The 20,288-nt window shown below is 53.1% G+C and overlaps 1 protein-coding gene across 1 annotated transcript; it reads left to right on the plus strand.

The window, feature by feature from the left end:
- The first annotated feature begins 773 nt into the window (after positions 1-773).
- TTC5 (tetratricopeptide repeat domain 5) lies at positions 774-7,487 on the plus strand. The gene is given in 13 exon segments (XM_065664370.1): positions 774-939; positions 1,048-1,168; positions 1,260-1,480; positions 2,694-2,729; positions 2,732-2,819; positions 3,379-3,470; positions 4,007-4,063; positions 4,534-4,680; positions 6,060-6,086; positions 6,089-6,261; positions 6,385-6,529; positions 7,247-7,315; positions 7,317-7,487. Coding segments are annotated over 13 exon segments (1,347 nt in total). The 5' UTR covers positions 774-840; the 3' UTR covers positions 7,389-7,487.
- The last annotated feature ends 12,801 nt before the right edge of the window (positions 7,488-20,288 follow it).

Below are 20,288 nucleotides of genomic sequence, written 5' to 3' on the forward strand. Positions count from 1 at the left end.
TAAAATAAAAGGGGAAAATGGAAAAGAAGGGGGAAAATAGAGGGGGAATAAAGGGGGAAATGGGAAAATAGAGGGGGAATAAGGGGGGAATGTGGGAATAAGGGGGAAAATGGGAAAAGAAAGGGGGAATAGAGAGGGAATAAGGGGGGAAATGGGAAAAGAAGGGGGAATAAGGGGGGAAATGGGGGAATAAAGGGGGAAATGGGAAAAGAAGGGGGAATAAAGGGGGGAAATGGGGGAATTAAAGGAGAATAAAGGTGGAAATGGGGAAATAAAGGGGGAAATGGGAAAATAGAGGGGGAATAAGGGGGGAAATGGGGGAATAAAGCAGGTATTGGGAAAATGGAGTTGGAATAAGGGGGGAAATGAGGAAATAAAGGGGGGGAAAGGGAAAATAGCGGGGGAAATAAAGGGGGAAATGGGAAAAGAAGGGGGAATAAAGCTGGAAATGGGGAAACAGAGGGGGAATAAAGCAGGTATTGGGAAAATGGAGCTGGAAAAAGGGGGGAAATGGGAAAAGAAGGGGGAAATAAAGGGGGAAATGGGGGGAAAAAGGGGGAAATGAGCACATAAAGGGGGAATAAAGTGGGAAATGGGGGATAAAGGGGGAATAAGGGGTAAAAGGGAAGCTAGAGCCGGAACCGGCCGCCCAAGGCCTCACCCCCGGGAGCTGTTTCCTCTTCGGCGGCCGCCGCTCGACTGAGGCGATGAGGGGGGGGGCGTGGCCCGCGCTGCTCGTTCCCCTCTCCCTATTGGCTGACGCCCCCCCCCCCCCCCCCCGCGCGTGCGCAGAGCGCGGGGTGCCGGCCCTTTTCCTCTGCGCATGCGCCAGTCCGCAAGATGGCGATGGCGGCCGAAGGGCCGGAGGCCGAAGCCGGAGCTGGGGGGGCTGAGGAAGAGGAGGGGGACGGTGATGAAGAAGCCTTGAAGAGGCTGGAGGTGAAGGGGGGGGGGGACCCAGGGACCCCTTTTTGGGGGGGGGGGGGAAGAGTTTGGGGGGGGTTCCCCTCCCCTTAAACCCCTCTTTTTACCCCCCCCCTTCCATAGGAGCTGGTTTCGGAGCTGCAGCGCTTCCGGGTTTCCTTGACCTCTGACCCCCCCGATGACCCCGAGGTCACGTTGGAGCAGGAGATGGAGCGGACCGTGCGCTTAATGGAGGCCGTGCACGGTACTTGTGGGGCAGCGCCGCTATGGGGCAGCCCCATTGATTCCAATGGGGTCACTTATACGGGGGTGGGGGGGGCGGTCTTTGGGTTTAGTGTCCCAACAGGCCCGCGGACGAGCCTTAGAGCTGCAGGCCGAGGCCTTGGGGGTCTGCCCCACGGCTGCCCCCCAAGTGGAACAGGCCCTGAGCCGGGCCGTGAAGCTGGATCCGGGCCTGGCCTCCGCTTGGATCCGTTTGGGAGAGCTCCAATGGGGCCGGGGGGACCTGGAGGGAGCCCGGGCCTGCTTCAGGGGGGCCCTGGCGCATGTGAGTGGGGCTGGGGGGGTTATAGAGGGGGTTATAGGGGGGATAGAGAGGGTTATATGGGCGATAGAGGGGGTTATATGGGGAATAGAGGGGGTTATATGGGCGATAGAGGGGGTTATATGGGGAATAGAGGGGGTTATGGGAGTTGTATGGGGATAGAGGGGCTTATATGGGGGATACAGGGGGTTATGGGGGTTACATGGGTGATAAAGGGGGTTATAGGGGGGATAGAGGGGCTTATATGGGGGATACAGGGGGTTATGGGGGTTACATGGGTGATAAAGGGGGGTTATAGGGGGGATAGAGGGGCTTATATGGGCAATAGAGGGGGTTATGGGTGGTTATATGGGCGATAGAGGGGGTTATGTGGGGGATAGAGTGGGTTATAGGGGGTTATATGGGGGATAGAGGAGGTTATAAGGGGTTATATGGGGGATAGAGGGGGTTATATGGGTGTTGGGGTGGGATATAGGGGTCGTATAGGGGTTAGGGGGGATATAGAGAGTTCTATGGGGGTTATAGGGGGCTAGGTGGGGGTTAGGGTGGGATATAGGAGGTTTTATGGGTTGTATAAAGATACAGGGGGTTATAAGGACTCTGAGGGGGTGTTCTATGGGGTTAAAGGGGGGATATAGGGGGTTATGGGGGCTCTATGGGGTGTTCTGTGGGGTTAAAGGGGGGATATAGGGGGCTATGGGGGCTCTACAGAGGGTTCTGGGGGGTTAAAGCGGGGATATAGGTGGTTATGGGGGCTCTATAGGGGGGTCCGTGGGGTTAAAGGGGGGATATAGGGGGTTATGGGGGCTCTGTGGGGGGTTCTATGGGGTTAAAGGGGGGATATAGGGGGTTATGGGGGCTCTGTGGGGGGTTCTATGGGGTTAAAGGGGGGATATAGGGGGTTATGGGGGCTCTATAGGGGGGTGCATGGGGTTAAAGGGGGGATATAGTGGGCTATGGGGCCTCTATAGGGGTTCTATGGGGTTAAAAGGGGGATATAGGGGGCTATGGGTGCTCTATAGGGGGTTCTATGGGGTTAAAGGGGGATATAGGCTGCTATGGGGCTCCATAGGAGCCAATTGGAGCCTATAGAGGGGGGCTCATGGTCTTTCATCCCCCCCCTTTCTCCCCCCCCTCCATCCCATTGGCTCCTCCCTCCCTCTCCGTCTCCTCCCATTGGCTGCCGGCCCAGCCCCGCCCCCGTGACGTCACGCCGGGGGCGGAGGCCCGCGCCCGCCGCCTGCTCTCCGTGGTGCTGAGGGCCGGCGGCGGGGGGGGGGGGCCCTAAGGGAGAGCCTGGCCCAGGCCGAGGCCGCTGTGCGCTGCCAGCCCTGCGATGGGGCCTCCTGGTGTGAGCTATGGGGCGCTATGGGGCAGCTATGGGGTCTCTATGGGGCTCTATGGGGTGCCTATGGAGGGGCTATGGGGGGGGGGTGCAGGCAGCGTGCTGCGGCGCGGCCACCAGGGGGCGGTATAGTGCCGCGGGGGGCGGGGTCAGCCGAGGACACGCCCCCCTGTGCTCTATGGGGGGGGGGTAAAGGGGGGACTATGGGGTCTCTATGGGGTTTGTGTGGGGCTCTATGGGGTTTCTGTGGGGCTCTACGGGGGTCTATGGGGTCTCTATGGGGTGCTATAGGGCTCTCTGGGGTTCTATGGGGTCTCTGTGGGGTGCTATGGGGCTCTCTGGGTTTCTGTGGGGGCACTATGGGGCTCTCTGGGTTTCTATGGGGTCTCTATGGGGCGCTGTGGGGCTCTCTGGGTTTCTGTGGGGTTTCTATGGGGCGCTATGGGGCTCTCTGGGTTTCTATGGGGTCTCTATGGGGCACTGTGGGGCTCCATGGGGTCTCTATGGGGTCTCTATGGGTCTTTGTGGGGTCTCTATGGGTCGCTATGGGTCTCTGTGTCCCCAGATGTCCTGGGCAATGCCTATGTCTCGCTCTTCTTCGCCGGGGGGCAGAGCCCCGAGGCCGCGCGCCGGGCCCTGGGCGCCTACGCACAGGCCGTATGTGGGGCAGGGGGGGCCCTATGGGGCAGGGGGAGGTGCTATGGGGCAGGGCTATGGGGCTGGGAGGTCTCTGGTTGGTCCCTATAGTATGGGGTATGGGGTTTCTGTGGGGCAGAGGAGTCCCTATGGGGCGGGAGGGGGTCGCTGTGGGGCAGGGAAGTCCCTATGGAGTCTCTATGGGGTGCTGTTATGGGGCAGAAAGTCTCTGTGGGGCAGTGGGGTCGCTATGGGGTGTTGCTGTGTGGCAGGGAAGTCCCCATAGACTCTCTATGGGGTGTTGCTATGGGGCAGAATGGTCCCTATGGGACAAGGGAGTCCCTAAGGGGGGGTTGCTATGGGGCAGGGAAGTTCCTATGGAGTCTCTATGGGGTGGCATTATGGGGCAGAAGGTCTCTGTGGGGCAGTGGGGTCGCTATGGAGTGTTGCTATGGGGCAGAGGGCTCTCTATGGGGCAGGGTTTGTCCCTACGGGGTGTTGCTATGGGGCAGAGGACTCTCTATGGAGCATTCCCAGCCAATGGCCTTGCCCCATAGGAGCGCGTGGACCCAGAAGCAGCCAATAACCCGGACCTGCACCTCAACCGCGCCACCGTGAGTCAGCCAATGGGGTGCAGGGGGGCGGGGCTTGGGTGCTGGAGCCGTCCAATGGGGTCCAAGAACCCAGCGTGGGGGCGTGGCCTCCCCAAACCTTTTCTCATTGGCTCATTAAGAATCTGGGGGGGGGGGGGGGGGTGTTGGCCTTCCATATAAGGCAGCCCGAGGGGCGTGGCCACGACAGCAGCCCTCCAATAGGGTCGCTCGTTCAGCGTGGGGGGCGTGGCCAACATGGAGGGGGGTGTTAGCCAATGAGAGCGCAGCCCACGGGCGCCGCAGCCAATGGGGGAGGCGCTTTTCCATCTGCGCCACCAGGGGGCGCCATAGTGCGGGGATGGCACAGCAGGTGGGGGGGGGGGGGGGTGGAGTCGCAGCCAATGGGAGGCGGGGAGAGGGAGGAATGGGAGAGGGCAGCCAATCAGGACGCGGCTCTCGGGTGCGGCAGCCAATGGGAGGCGCCGTTGCAGCTGCTGCAGTACGAGGAGCGCTTCGGGGCGGCGCTGGAGGGGCTGAGCCGGGCGGGGGCGCTGGCGCCCGGGTGGGCGGAGCCTCGGCGGCGCCACGCCCAGCTCCTGGACTTCCTGTCCCGCCTCTGCGCCGCGCTGGCCAATCGGGTGAGAGGGGCGGGGCCACTTTTGGGGGGGGGGGGCGGGGCAATGGGGATCAATGTAAGGCAATGGGGGTCAATGGGTTCAATGGGGCTCAATGGGAGTCAATGGGACTCAGTGGGGGTTAATGGGGGTCAGTGTGGGTCTATGGGGTCAATGGGGCTCAATGGGAGTCAATGGGTTCAATGGGGCTCAATGGGTTTCAATGGGGCTCAATGGGATCAGTGGGGCTCAATGGGTTTTAATGGGGCTCAATGGATTCAATGGAGCTCAATGGGATCAATGGGGCTCAATGGGTTTCAGTGGGGCTCAATGGATTCAATGGGGCTCAATGGTTTCAATGGGGCTCAATGGATTCAATGGGGCTCAGTGGGTTTCAGTGGGGCTCAATGGATTCAATGGGGCTCAATGGGTTTCAATGGGTTTCAGTGGGGCTCAATGGATTCAATGGGGCTCAATGGATTCAATGGGGCTCAATGGGTTTTAATGGGGCTCAATGGGTTTCAATGGGGCTCAATGGGTTTCAATGGGGCTCAATGGATTCAATGGAGCTCAGTGGGATCAATGGGGCTCAATGGGTTTCAATGGGGCTCAATGGGTTTCAATGGGGCTCAATGGGTTTCAATGGGGCTCAATGGATTCAATGGGGATCAATGGGATTCAATGGGGCTCAATGGGTTTCAATGGGGGCTCAATGGGTTTCAATGGGGCTCAATGGGTTTCAATGGGGCTCAGTGGGTTCAATGGGTCTCAATGGGTTTCAATGGGGCTCAGTGGGTTCAATGGGTCTCAATGGGATTCAATGGGGCTCAATGGGATCAATGGAGCTCAATGGGATTCAATGGGGCTCAATGGGTTTCAATGGGGCTCAATGGATTCAATGGGGCTCAATGGTTTCAATGGGGCTCAATGGATTCAATGGGGCTCAATGGGTTTCAATGGGGCTCAATGGGATCAATGGGGCTCAATGGGTTTTAATGGGGCTCAATGGGTTTCAATGGAGCTCAATGGGATCAATGGGGCTCAATGGGTTTCAATGGGGCTCAATGGATTCAATGGGGCTCAATGGGTTTCAATGGGGCTCAATGGGTTTCAATGGGGCTCAATGGATTCAATGGGGCTCAATGGGTTTCAATGGGGCTCAATGGGTTTCAATGGGGCTCAATGGGATCAATGGGGCTCAATGGGTTTCAATGGGGCTCAATGGGTTTCAATGGGGCTCAATGAGATCAATGGGGCTCAATGGGTTTCAATGGGGCTCAATGGGTTTCAATGGGGCTCAATGGGTTTCAATGGGGCTCAATGGGGCTCAATGGGATCAATGGGGCTCAGTGGGTTTCAGTGGGGCTCAATGGGTTTCAATGGGGTCTCTCCCCCATTCCCAGCCCCCTTCCCGCGGGAAGCGGCGCCGGAGCCGCCCGGACCCCCCCCACCCCCCCCCCTTCCTCCCCTTCCCCCCCCCTCCCCCCCGCTGCCCCCCTCCCTAAGCCCCGCCCCCTTGAGCGAGCTCCGCCCGGGGCCCAACCCCCGCCGCGCTCTGATTGGCCGCGTCCTCTTCACCTGCTCCCCGGAGGGGCGTGTCCCATAGTAAGCCCCGCCCCCTTGACCCCCACCCCCCCCACGTGACCCATTCCCCTCCCCCTTTGCCTTATATGGAATAGGGGGTGGGGCTGGGGGGAGGCGCTGACGTCATTCCCCCCCCCCCAATAGCGTGCTGGGATTGGCTGACGGAGCGGGGGGCGTGGCCGCCATCACCGTCTACAACGCGGCTCCTGATTGGACGGTGGCCGTGGGCGACAGCGTGGCCGTGCCCCGGCCCTGCCTCAAGCAGCACCTGCACCAGCACCAGGGGCAGGTCAGTGGGGCCCTATGGGGCACTATTGGGCTCTATGAGGTGTCTATGGGTCTCTATGGGGCTGTGTGGGTGTCTATGAGGCTCTATGGGGCTCTATGGGGTCTTTATGGGGCTCTATGGGGTATCTGTGGGGCTCTGGGGGGGTCTGTGGGGTCTTTATGGGGCCCTATGGGGCTCTGTGGGGTATCTATGTGGTCTCTATGGGGCTCTGTGGGGTTTCTATGGGGTCTTTATGGGTATTTATGGGTCTCTGTGGGGCTCTATGGGGGTCTGTGGGGTCTCTATGGGGTCTTTAAGGGTCTCTATGGGGCTATGTGGGGCTCTATGTGGCTCTATGGGGTCCCTGTGGGGTCTTTGTGGGGCTATATGTGTTATCTATGGGGCTCTGTGGGGCTCTATGGAGGATCTCTGGGGTCTCTGTGGGGGTCTACAGGGTCTCTGTGGGGTTCTGGGGGCGCTCTATGGGGCTCAACAGGGGTCTATGGGGCTCTATGAGGTCTCTGTGGGGCTCTGTGGCTCTCTATGGGGTCTTTATCGGGCTCTATGGGTTATCTGTGGGGCTGTGTGGGGCTCTATGGGGTGTCTGTGAGGCTCTATGGGTCTCTATGTGGTCCGTATAGGTCCCTATGGGTCTCTATGGGGCTCTGTGGGTCCCTATGGGTCCCTATGGGGCTCTATGGGTCCCTATGGGTCTCTATGGGTCTCTCCCCCCCACAGACGTTCTCCTTCCTGGGGGTCCGGGTCCCCTCCCCCCTCTCCCTGCTCATCAATGGGCGCCCCCCCCCGGGGCTCCGCCCTGGCCCCCGCCCGCCTCCTCCTGCGGGCGGACCCCGCGCAGGCCACGCCCCCCGCGCCCTGAGCCAATCAGAGGCCGCGCTGGGAGCTGGGCGGAGCCAGCTTGGGGGGGGGGGGGTGCGAATGGGGGCGGCCATATTGGAGCGGGCACTGGAGGCGGCCATCTTGGGGCGGGGTTGAACGGCAATAAAGCAGCCAATCGGAGAGGGTGTGGGTCAATGGCAGGCGCCATCTTGGGTAGTGGGAGGCAGCCATGTTGGGTGCTGGGGTCTCAGTGGAGGTCGCCATCTTGGAGGATGGAGGCCGCCATGTTGGATGCTGGTTCTTCTATGGGGGCGGCCATCTTGAGTGTGGGTGTGTCTCATTGGCGGCAGCCATCTTGGTTGGGGGCGGTACCTCCATGGGGGCCGCCATATTGGGGGGGGCGGAACACCCCATGGCGGCCATCTTGGGCAGGGGCTCTGACTCGCATGGGGGTCGCCATCTTGGCGGGGTCTGCAACCCCAATGGGGGCCGCCATCTTGGGGGCCAGCGTGCACCACGTGACCGCCATCGTGGGCCGTTCTGCACCCGTGGCGGCCGCCATCTTGGATTCGCCCGACACCGTCATGGGCGCCGCCATCTTGGCCGGCACCTCTCTGCCGGCGGCCATCTTGTGAGCCCCCGCATCCCCCATGGCGGCCGCCATCTTGCCTTCCTCCCCTTCCTCCTCCAAGATGGCCGCCAGGAAGCCGGGGCTCAGCGCCGCTTCCGCCTGTTATGGGGCAGGGCAATGGGGGTCAATGTGGGGCTGGGACCCCCCCCCCCCCCCAACCTCTGCCCCACACTTATGGGTCCCACCTGCAGCAGGAAATGGGGGTCCCGGAGCAGCTCTGGGGGGGGCCCCCCCCCTTCCTCCTCCTCCTCCTCCTCCTCTTCCTCTGCCCCACATCCATGGGGCAGCCCCAGCGCCGCCATCGCGGCCTCGTACTCGCGGTAGGCCCCAGGGGGCAGAGTGGAGCCGCCGCGGGGCATCATGGGAGTGGGGAGAAAGGGGGGGGGGGCAGGAAGTGACGTCACGGAAGGGGGGTGCTCTATGGGGGGGGGGGTGCGGGCAGCGCGATGCGGCGCGGCCGCCAGGGGGCGGTATAGTGCCGCGGGGGGGGGGCGGGGTCAGCCGAGGACACGCCCCCCGCCCTCTGCTCTATGGGGGTCTATGGGGTCTCCATGGGGTCTCTATGGGTACCTATGGGGTCTCTGGGGCTCTGTGGGTATCTATGGGGCTCTATGGGGTCTGTATGGGGTCTCTATGGGGCTCTGTGGGTATCTATGGGGCTCTATGGGGTCTCTATGGGGTCTCTATGGGTCTCTATGGTGCTCTATGGGTCTCTATGGGGCTCTATGGGGTCTCTATGGGGTCTCTATGGTGCTCTATGGGGCTCTATGGGGTCTCTATGGGTCTCAATGGGGTCTCTATGGGGCTCTTTGGGGTCTCTATGGGGCTCTTTGGGGTCTCTATGGGGCTCTTTGGGGTCTCTATGGGCTCTTTGGGGTCTCTATGGTGCTCTATGGGTCTCTATGGGGCTCTATGGGGTCTCTATGGGTCTCAATGGGGTCTCTATGGGGCTCTTTGGGGTCTCTATGGGGCTCTTTGGGGTCTCTATGGGGCTCTATGGGGTCTCTATGGGGTCTCTGTGGGGCTCTATGGGGTCTCTATGGTGCTCTATGGGTCTCTATGTGGTCTCTATGGGGTCTCTATGGGGCTCTATGGGGTCTCTATGGGGCTCTATTGGTATCTATGGGGCTCTATGGGTTCTCTATGGGTCTCTATGTGGTCTCTATGGGGTCTCTATGGTGCTCTGTGGGGTCTCTATGGGGCTCTATGGGGTCCCTAGGGGTCTCTATGGGGTCTCTATGGGTCTCTATGGGGCTCTATGGGGTCTCTATGGGGTCTCTATGGTGCTCTATGGGGTCTCTATGGTGCTCTATGGGTCTCTATGGGGCTCTATGGGGTCTCTATGGGTCTCTTTGGGGTCTCTATGTGGCTCTTTGGGGTCTCTATGGGGCTCTTTGGGGTCTCTATGGGGCTCTATGGGGCTCTGTGGGGTCTCTATGGGGTCTCTATGGGGTCTCTATGGGGTCTCTATGGGGCTCTGTGGGGTCTCTATGGGGTGAAAGCGGCCGAAAACGAACAGGAATGGGAATAGGTGGGGGAAAGGGATGGGATTGGATGGGACTGGATGAAATTGGATGAAAATGGATGAAAATGGATGAAATTGGATGAAATTGGGTGAAATTGTATGAAAATGAATGAAATTGGATTAAAATGGATGAAATTGGGTGAAATTGGATGAAATTGGATGAAATTGGCTGAAACAACGAAATTGGATGAAATTGGATTAAATTGGATGAAATTGGATGAAAATGGATGAAATTGGGTGAAATTGGATGAAATTGGATGAAATTGGGTGAAATTGGATGAAATTGGGTGAAATTGTATGAAATTGGGTGAAATTGTATGAAATTGTATGAAATTGGATGAAATTGGATGAAAATGGATGAAATTGGGTGAAATTGGGTGAAATTGGATTAAATTGGATGCAACTGGATGAAAATGGATGAAATTGGGTGGAATTGGATGAAATTGGGTGAAATTGGATGAAAATGGATGAAATCAGATGAAATTGGACGAAATTGGGTGAAATCGGATGAAATTGGATAAAATTGGATGAAAATGGATGAAATTGGACAAAATTGGATGAAATTGCATGAAATTGGGTGAAATTGGGTGAAATTGGATGAAAATGAATCCAAATCAAACGCGAACGGGTGCCAATGAATTTGAATGGAATTTGAACTGAAATTGAGTTAAATCTGACTAAAATGGGCCCTTGATTCGATTCGAATCTGAACTGAATTAAATTGATATTAAATGGGAAGGAAATTTGAATTTGAATCTGAATTGGAGTTAAATTCGTATTAAAGGTGAAATTTGAATTTAAATTTGAAATGAGTTTAATTCAATTTGAATTTGAATTGAATTTGAATTGAATTTGAATGACATTTCAGTTACATTTCGGTTATATTTGAATTAAATGTGAATTTGGCTTGAATCTGAATTGAATTTGAATTAAATTTATATTTGAAAATAATTTACATTAAATTTGAAATTTGAAATTAAATTAATTGAATTTGAGTTGCAGTCAATTTAAATTTGAACTGAATTTGAATTTCATTGAAATTGAATTTGAATTGCATTTGAATTAAATGTGAATTTGGCTTGAATCTGACTTGAATTTGAATTAAAATTATGTTAAGGAATTTTGAATTGAATTGGATTAAATTTGAATTGAATTTAAGTCAATTTAAATTTGAATTGAATCTGAATTTAATGGAAATTGAATTACATTTGAATTAATTGTGAATTTGGCTTGAATCTGAATTTTAATTAAATTTGTATTACAGGTGAAATTTGAATTGAATTAAATTTGAAATGAATTTGAGTTGAAGTCAATTTAAATTTGACTTGAATCTGAATTTCATTGAAATTCTATTTGAATTACATTTGAATTAATCGTGAATTTGGCTTGAATCTGAATGGAATTTGAATTAACTTTCTATTACAGGTGAATTTTGAATTGAAGTGAATGAAATTTGCATTGAATTTGAATTTTCAATTGAATTTGATTTCCATTTCAATTACACCTGAGAGAAATGTGAATTTGGTTTGAATCTGAATTCAAAATAAATCAAATTTGAATTTTGAATTTGAATTCCATTTCAATTACATCTGAATGAAATGTGAATTTGCTTTGAATCTGAATTAGAATTGAATAGAATTTGAATCTTGAATTTGAATTAAATTTCAATTACATCTGAACAAAATGTGAATTTGAATCTGAATTCGAATTGAATCAAATTTAAATTTGAATTTTGAATTTGAATTCCATTTCAATTACATTTGAATGAAATGTGAATTTGAATCTGAATTCGAAATGAATCAAATTTGAATTTGAATTTTGAATTTGAATTCCATTTCAATTACATCTGAACGAAACGTGAATTTGCTTTGAATCTGAATTCGAATTGAATAGAATTTGAATTTGAATTTTGAATTTTAATTCAATTTCAATTACATTTGAATGAAATGTGAATTTGAATCTGAATTCGAATTGAATCAAATTTGAATTTGAATTTTGAATTTGAATTCCATTTCAATTACATCTGAACGAAATGTGAATTTGTTTTGAATCTGAATTTGAAATGAATCAAATTTGAATTTGAATTTTGAATTTGAATTAAATTCCAATTACATTTGAAGGAAATGTGAATTTGAATTCGAATTGAATCAAATTTGAATTTGAATTTTGAATTTTAATTCAATTTCAATTACATCTGAATGAAATGTGAATTTGCTTTGAATCTGAATTTGAATTTCATTGAATCAAATTTGACTTGAATTTGAGTTGAAATTGAGTTGAATTTGAGATGAAATTGGATTTGTTGGGAATGGAATTTGAATTCCATTGCAGGTGCATTTGCATGAATGCGAATTGGATTTGATGTCAAAGGGGAATTCATTTTGGATTTCAGGAAATTTCCATTGAATTTCAATTCAATTTCAATTCAATTTCAATTCAGTGTGAATTGAATGCGAATTTAACCCAAAATAAAGTGAATTAAACCCGATATAAACTGAATTAAACCCGATATAAATGGAATTAAACCTGATATAAACTGAATTAAACCCGATATAAAGCAAATTAAACCCGATATAAATGGAATTAAACCCGATATAAACGGAATTAAAGCCGATATAAAGCAAATTAAACCCGATATAAAGTAAATAAAACCCGATATAAAGTGAATTAAACCCGATATAAACTGAATTAAACCCAATATAAACTGAATTAAACCTGATATAAACTGAATAAAACCCGATATAAAGCAAATTAGACCCGATATAAATGGAATTAAACCCGATATAAACTGAATTAAACCCGATATAAACTGAATTAAACCCGATATAAATGGAATTAAACCTGATATAAACTGAATAAAACCCGATATAAAGCAAATTAGACCCGATATAAACTGAATTAAACCCGATATAAACTGAATTAAACTCGATATAAACTGAATTAAACTCAATATAAACTGAATTAAACCCGATATAAATGGAATTAAACCCGATATAAACGGAATTAAAGCTGATATAAAGCAAATTAAACCTGATATAAAGTGAATTAAACCCGATATAAAGTGAATTGAACCCGATATAAACTGAATTAAACTCGATATAAACTGAATTAAACCCAATATAAAGTGAATTAAACCTGATATAAACTGAATTAAACCTGATATAAAGCGAATTAAACCCGATATGAAATGAATTAAACCCGATATAAACCAAATTAAACGTGATATAAAGTGAATCAAACCCAATATAAAGCGAATTAAACCCGATATAAACGGAATTAAACGCGATATAAACGGAATTAAACGCGATATGAAGCGAATCAAACGCGATATGAAGCGAATCAAACGCGATATGAAGCGAATCAAACGCGATATGAAGCGAATCAAACGCGATATGAAGCGAATCAAACGCGATATGACGTCATTTACACCCCATGTCAGGCTCTCATTGGCTCCGAAGGGGCCGGTTTGGGGTTAAAAGCAGCGGATTTGGGGTAAAAGCAGGGCTGAGAGCGCGTGGCCAATCAGAGCGCGGCGGGGGCGGGCCTCGGGGGGGCGGCGGCCAATGAGGGCAGGGGGCGGGGTCAATGGGGCTCGTCCAGGAGCGGCTGCGCGAAGGCCTGGGCCAGCTGCAATGGGAGAGAATGGGGTTAGAATGGGGCTATACTGGGCATACTGGGATGTACTGGGGCTATACTGGGGTGTAATGGGGTTAGAATGGGGCTATACTGGGGCATACTGGATGTACTGGGGCTATACTGGGGTGTACTGGGGCTATACTGGGGTATAATGGGGTGTACTGGGGTGTAATGGGGTTGTAATGGGGTATAATGGGGTGTAATGGGGTTATAATGGGGTTGTAATGGGGTTATAATGGGTGTATACTGGGGTGCACTGGGGTGTAATCGGGTGTAATGGGGTTAGAATGGGGTGTACTGGGGTTACTGGGGTATACTGGGGTGTACTGGGGTTATACTGGGGTATAATGGGGTGTACTGGGGTATAATGGGGCGTACTGGGCTATACTGGGTTATACTGGGCTATACAGGGTTATACTGGGTTATACTGGGCTATACTGGGTTATACTGGGCTATACTGGGTTATACTGGGCTATACTGGGCTATACTGGGTTATACTGGGCTATACTGGGTTATACTGGGCTATACTGGGCTATACTGGGTTGTACTGGGCTATACTGGGTTATACTGGGCTATACTGGCTATACTGGGTTATACTGGGCTATACTGGGTTATACTGGGCTATACTGGGCTATACTGGGCTGTGCTGGGCTATACTGGGTTATACTGGCTATACTGGGCTATACTGGGCTATACTGGGTTATACTGGGCTATACTGGGTTATACTGGGTTATACTGGGCTATACTGGGTTATACTGGGCTATACTGGGCTATACTGGGCTATACTGGGTTATACTGGGTTATACTGGGTTATACTGGGCTATACTGGGCTATACTGGGTTATACTGGGTTATACTGGGCTATACTGGGTTATACTGGGTTATACTGGGCTATACTGGGTTATACTGGGCTATACTGGGCTATACTGGGCTATACTGGGCCCCCACCTGGATGCAGATCCCTGCTCCCTGGCTCGGCCCCAGCTCCAGGCTCACGAGCGGCTCCGGCCGTGGGGCCCCCTCCCGGTGCTCCCGAACCTCTGGGGGGGGAACGGGATCGCAATGGGGGCAATGGGGCAATGGGGCCAATGGGGTAATGGGGGCAATGGGGGCAATGGGGGGCAATGGGGGGCAATGGGGCAATGGGGGTAATGGGGGCAATGGGGCAATGGGGGCAATGGGGCAATGGGGGCAAGGGGGGTAATGGGGGCAATGGATCCCAATGCATCCCAATGCCTCCCAATCTATCCCAATGCACCCCAATAGATCCCAATGGATCCCAACAGATCCCAATGGACCCCAATGCATCCCAACAGATCCCAATGCACCCAATGCATCCCAATGGACCCCAATAGATCCCGATGGACCCAATGCATCCCAATAGATCCCAATGCACCCAATGGATCCCAATGGACCCAATAGATCCCAATAAATCCCAATGCATCCCAATAGATCCCAATGCACCCAATGGAACCCAATAGATCCCAATGGACCCCAATGCACCCAATAGATCCCAATGCACCCCAATGAATCCCAATGCACCCAATGGATCCCAATGGACCCAATGCACCCAATAGATCCCAATGGATCCCAATGGATCCCAATGGCTCCCAATCTATCCCAATGCACCCAATAGATCCCAATGCACCCAATGGGTCCCAATGCACCCAAATGCATCCCAATAGATCCCAATGGACCCCAATGGATCCCAATGGATCCCAATGCACCCAATGCATCCCAATAGATCAAATGGATCCCAATGCACCCCAATGGAACCCAATGCACCCAATGGATCCCAATGGACCCAATGGATCCCAATGCACCCAATAGATCCCAATGGATCCCAATGCATCCCAATGGCTCCCAATCTATCCCAATGCACCCCAATAGATCCCAACAGATCCCAATGCACCCAGTAGATCCCAATGCACCCAATGGGTCCCAATGCACCCAAATGCATCCCAATAGATCCCAATGGACCCCAATGCATCCCAATGCACCCCAATGGACCCCAATGGAACCCAATAGATCCCAATGGACCCAATGCACCCAATGGATCCCAATGCACCCAATGCATCCCAATAGATCAAATGGATCCAATGTACCCAATGCACCCCAATGCACCCAATAGATCCCAATCGCTCCCAATCTATCCCAATGCACCCCAAAGGATCCCAATGCACCCAATGGATCCCAATGGACCCAATGGATCCCAATGCACCCAATAGATCCCAATGCATCCCAATGGCTCCCAATCTATCCCAATGCACCCCAATAGATCCCAACAGATCCCAATGTATCCCAATAGATCCCAATGCACCCAAATGCATCCCAATGGACCCCAATGGAACCGAATAGATCCCAATGGACCCAATGCATCCCAATAGATCCAATGGATCCCAATGCACCCAATAGATCCAATGGATCCCAGCAGATCCCAATGCACCCCAATAGATCCCAATGGACCCAATGCATCCAATAGATCCAATGGACCCCAATGCATCCCAATGCACCCCAATGCACCCCAATAGATCCCAACAGATCCCAATGCACCCAATAGATCCCAATGCACACAATGGGTCCCAATGCACCCAATGCATCCCAATGGACCCCAATGGAACCCAATAGATCCCTATGGATCCCAATGCACCCAATGGATCCCAATGCACCCAATGGATCCCAATGCATCCCAACAGATCCCAATGGGGCCCAATAGATCCCAATGCACCCCAATAGATCCCAATGGATCCCAATGCACCCCAATGCATCCCAATAGATCCCAATGCACCCAATGGATCCCAATGCACCCAATGCATCCCAATAGATCCCAATGCACCCAATAGATCCCAATGGATCCCAATGGACCCAATGCATCCCAATAGATCCAATGGACCCCAATGGATCCCAACAGATCCCAATGGACCCCAATGGATCCCAATGCATCCCAATAGATCCAATCGATCCCAACGTACCCAATGCACCCCAATAGATCCCAATGGCTCCCAATGGCTCCAATCTATCCCAATGCACCCCAATAGATCCCAACAGATCCCTATGGATCCCAATGCACCCAATGGGTCCAAATGCACCCCAATGGATCCCAATACATCCCAACAGATCCCAATGGACCCCAATGCACCCAATGGACCCCAATGCACCCAATGGACCCCAATAGATCCCAATGGATCCCAATAGATCCCAATGCACCCAATGGATCCCAATCTATCCCAATGCATCCAATGCACCCCAATGGATCCCAATGGGTCCCAATGGATCCCAATGCACCCCAATAGATCCCAATGCACCCAATAGATCCCAATGGAGCCCAATGCACCCAATGGACCCAATGCACCCCAATAGATCCCAATGGACCCAATGCATCCCAATAGATCCAATGGATCCCAATGTACCCAATGCACCCCAATGCACCCAATAGATCCCAATGGATCCCAATGGCTCCCAATCTATCCCAATGCACCCCAATAGATCCCAATGGATCCCAATGCATCCCAATGGACCCCAATGCACCCAATGGACCCCAATGGATCCCAATGCACCCAATAGAACCCAATAGATCCCAATGGATCCCAGTGCACCCAATGCATCCCAATAGATCCCAATGGATCCCAATGCACCCCAATGGATCCCAACAGATCCCAATGGATCCCAATGCACCCAATAGATCCCAATGCACCCAATGCATCCCAATGGAACCCAATAGACCCCAATGGACCCAATGCATCCCAATAGATCCAATGGATCCCAATGTACCCAATGGATCCCAATGGGTCCCAATGGATCCCAATGCACCCAATGGATCCCAATGGATCCCAAAGGGTCCCAATGCACCCCAATGGATCCCAATGGATCCCAATGGGTCCCAATAGATCCCAATGCACCCAATGGATCCCAATAGATCCCAATGGATCCCAATGCACCCAATGGATCCCAATGGATCCCAACAGATCCCAATGGATCCCAATGCACCCCAATAGATCCCAATGGATCCCAAGGCCCCCCCCGCTCTCACCCCTCCGGAAGCGCTCGGCGTCGAAGGCCAGCACCAGCTCGCCCGGGCTCAGCGCCGAGGCGTGCGGGGCGCGGAGCCGCAGCGCCCCCTGCTGGCTCGGAGGTCTGCGGAGGCGCAGGAAGAGCCCGCGCCGGGCGCTGGCCACCAGCAGGGCCAGCCCCATAAGCGGCTGCCCCATAGCGCTATGGGGCAGCGGCGGGGCGAGGAGGAGGAGGAGGCGGGGCAGGAGGTGGGGGTAAGGGGGCGGGGCTGGGCCCGGCTCTGCCCCATAGGGCTGGGGCTCGAGGAGGAAGTCGCCGGGGGGCAGGAGGAGCGAGCAGCAGGGGGCGCCCTGGGCATGGACGGAGACGACGAGGCAGTGGGGGCCTGGGGGGGGACAGGGAACCATAGAGACACATAGGGACCCATAGGGACCCATAGGGACCCCATAGGGACCCATAGAGACCCCATAGGGACCCATAGAGACCCCATAGAGACACACAGAGACCCATAGCAACTCCATAGGGACCCATAGATACCCATAGAGACCCCATAGGGACACATAGAGACCCCATAGAGACCCATAGGGACCCATAGAGACCCATAGGGACCCCATAGAGACCCATAGAGACACCAGAGAGACCCATAGGGACCGAAAAAGACCCATAGGGACCCCATACGGACCCATAGATACCCCACAGAGACCCATAGGGACCCATAGAGACCCATAGGGACCCATAGAGACCCATAGGGACCCACAGGGACCCCATAGGGACCCATAGAGACCCCATAGAGACACATAGAGACCCATAGGGACACATAGGGACCCCATAGGGACCCCCCAGAGACCCATAGGGACCGAAAAAGACCCATAGGGACCCATAGAGACCCCATAGGGACCCATAGAGACCCCATAAAGACCCATAGAGACCCCATACAGACACACAGAGACCCATAGAGACACCAGAGAGACCCATAGGGACCCACAGATACCCCATAGGGACCCATAGAGACCCCATAAAGACCCATAGGGACCCATAGAGACCCCATAGGGACCCATAGAGACCCCATAGAGACACACAGAGACCCATAAAGACCCCATTGAGACCCATAGGGACCCATAGAGACCCATAGGGACACATAGAGACCCATAGGGACCCCATAGAGACCCCATAGGGACCCATAGAGACCCCATAGGGACACATAGGGACACATAGAGACCCCATAGAGACCCATAGGGACCCATAGAGACACCAGAGAGACCCATAGGGACCGAAAAAGACCCATAGGGACCCATAGATACCCCACAGAGACCCATAGGGAGAGACCCATAGGGACCCATAGAGACCCATAAAGACCCATAGGGACCCATAGAGAAGCCATAGAGACCCCAAGAGACCCCATAGAGACCCCAAACAGACCCATAAAGACCACATAGGGACCCACAGAGACCCTTAGAGCCCCATAGAGACCCAGAGACCCCATAGGGACCCTATCGGAACCCATAGAGCCCCACAGAGACCCCAAAGAGACCCCATAGAATTCCCCATACAGACCCCATCGAGACCCCATAGAGACCTCAGAGACCCATAGAGACCCCTAGAAACCCCATAGAGACCCCACAGAGCCCCATAGAGACCCCATAGGGGCCATACAGACCCATAGGGACCCTATTGGAACCCAGAGAGACCCATAGAGACCCCATAGAGACCCATAGAGACCCCAGAGACCCATAGAGACCCCATAGAGACCCATAGAAACCCCATAGAGACCCATAGAGACCCCAGAGAGCCATAGAGACCCCATAGAGACCCCAGAGACCCATAGAAACCCCATAGAGCCCCATAGCCCGCCCCCCCCGCCTCCCCATTGGCTGCCGCGCCAGGGGGCGTGGCCTCACCCTCGGCGGGGGGCAGCGGGTGGGGGCTGCTCACGGTGAGGGTCACGTGGGGGGGCGGGGCCAGGGCCGCGGAGGGGGCGGGGCCAGGGGAGGCGGCCACGCCCCCTTCCTCGGGCTCCGCCGCCGCCTCCTGCTCGGGGGCGGGGCTTCCGGAGGAGCCAATCACAGGCGGCGGCTCCGGCTGCTGGGGGCGGGGCCGCCTCCCGCCTGCTGCAGAGGGGGGGAGCGGGGGAAGGGGTGAATGAGGCCCCATAGGGACCCATAGAGACCCATAGAGACCCATAGAGACCCATAGGGACCCATAGAGACCCATAGGGACCCATAGAGACCCATAGAGACCCATAGGGACCCATAGAGACCCATAGGGACCCATAGAGACCCATAGGGACCCATAGAGACCCATAGAGACCCATAGGGACCCATAGAGACCCATAGGGACCCATAGAGACCCATAGGGACCCATAGAGACCCATAGGGACCCATAGGGACCCATAGAGACCCATAGGGACCCATAGGGACCCATAGAGACCCATAGGGACCCATAGAGACCCATAGAGACCCATAGGGACCCATAGAGACCCATAGGGACCCATAGGGACCCATAGAGACCCATAGGGACCCATAGAGACCCCATAGAGACCCATAGGGACCCATAGAGACCCATAGGGACCCATAGAGACCCATAGGGACCCATAGAGACCCCATAGAGACACATAGGGACCCATAGAGACCCATAGGGACCCATAGAGACCCATAGGGACCCATAGGGACACATAGAGACCCATAGAGACCCATAGGGACACATAGAGACCCACAGGGACCCATAGAGACCTATAGGGACCCATAGAGAGCCCATAGGGACCCCATAGGGACCCATAGAGACCCTACAGAGACCCATAGGAACCCCATAGAGACCCAAAAAGACCCACAGAAAACCACGGGGACCCATAGAGACCCACAGGGACCCATAGAGACCCCATAGGAACCCATAGAGACCCACAGGGACCCATAGTGACCCATAGAGACCCCATAGAGACCCATAGGAACCCCATAGAGGCCCAATAGAGACCCATAGGGACCCATAGAGACCCATAGGCACCCCACAGAGACCCATGGAGACCCATAAAGACCCATAGGGACCCATAGAGACCCCAAAGAGACCTATGGAGACCCATAGAGACCCCATAGAGACCCCATAGAGACCCATAGGGACCCCACAGAATCCAACAGAGCAGAGGGA

This window comes from Lathamus discolor, unplaced genomic scaffold (assembly GCF_037157495.1).
Source record: "Lathamus discolor isolate bLatDis1 unplaced genomic scaffold, bLatDis1.hap1 Scaffold_148, whole genome shotgun sequence".
In the NCBI taxonomy this organism is placed as follows: Eukaryota; Metazoa; Chordata; class Aves; order Psittaciformes; family Psittacidae; genus Lathamus; species Lathamus discolor.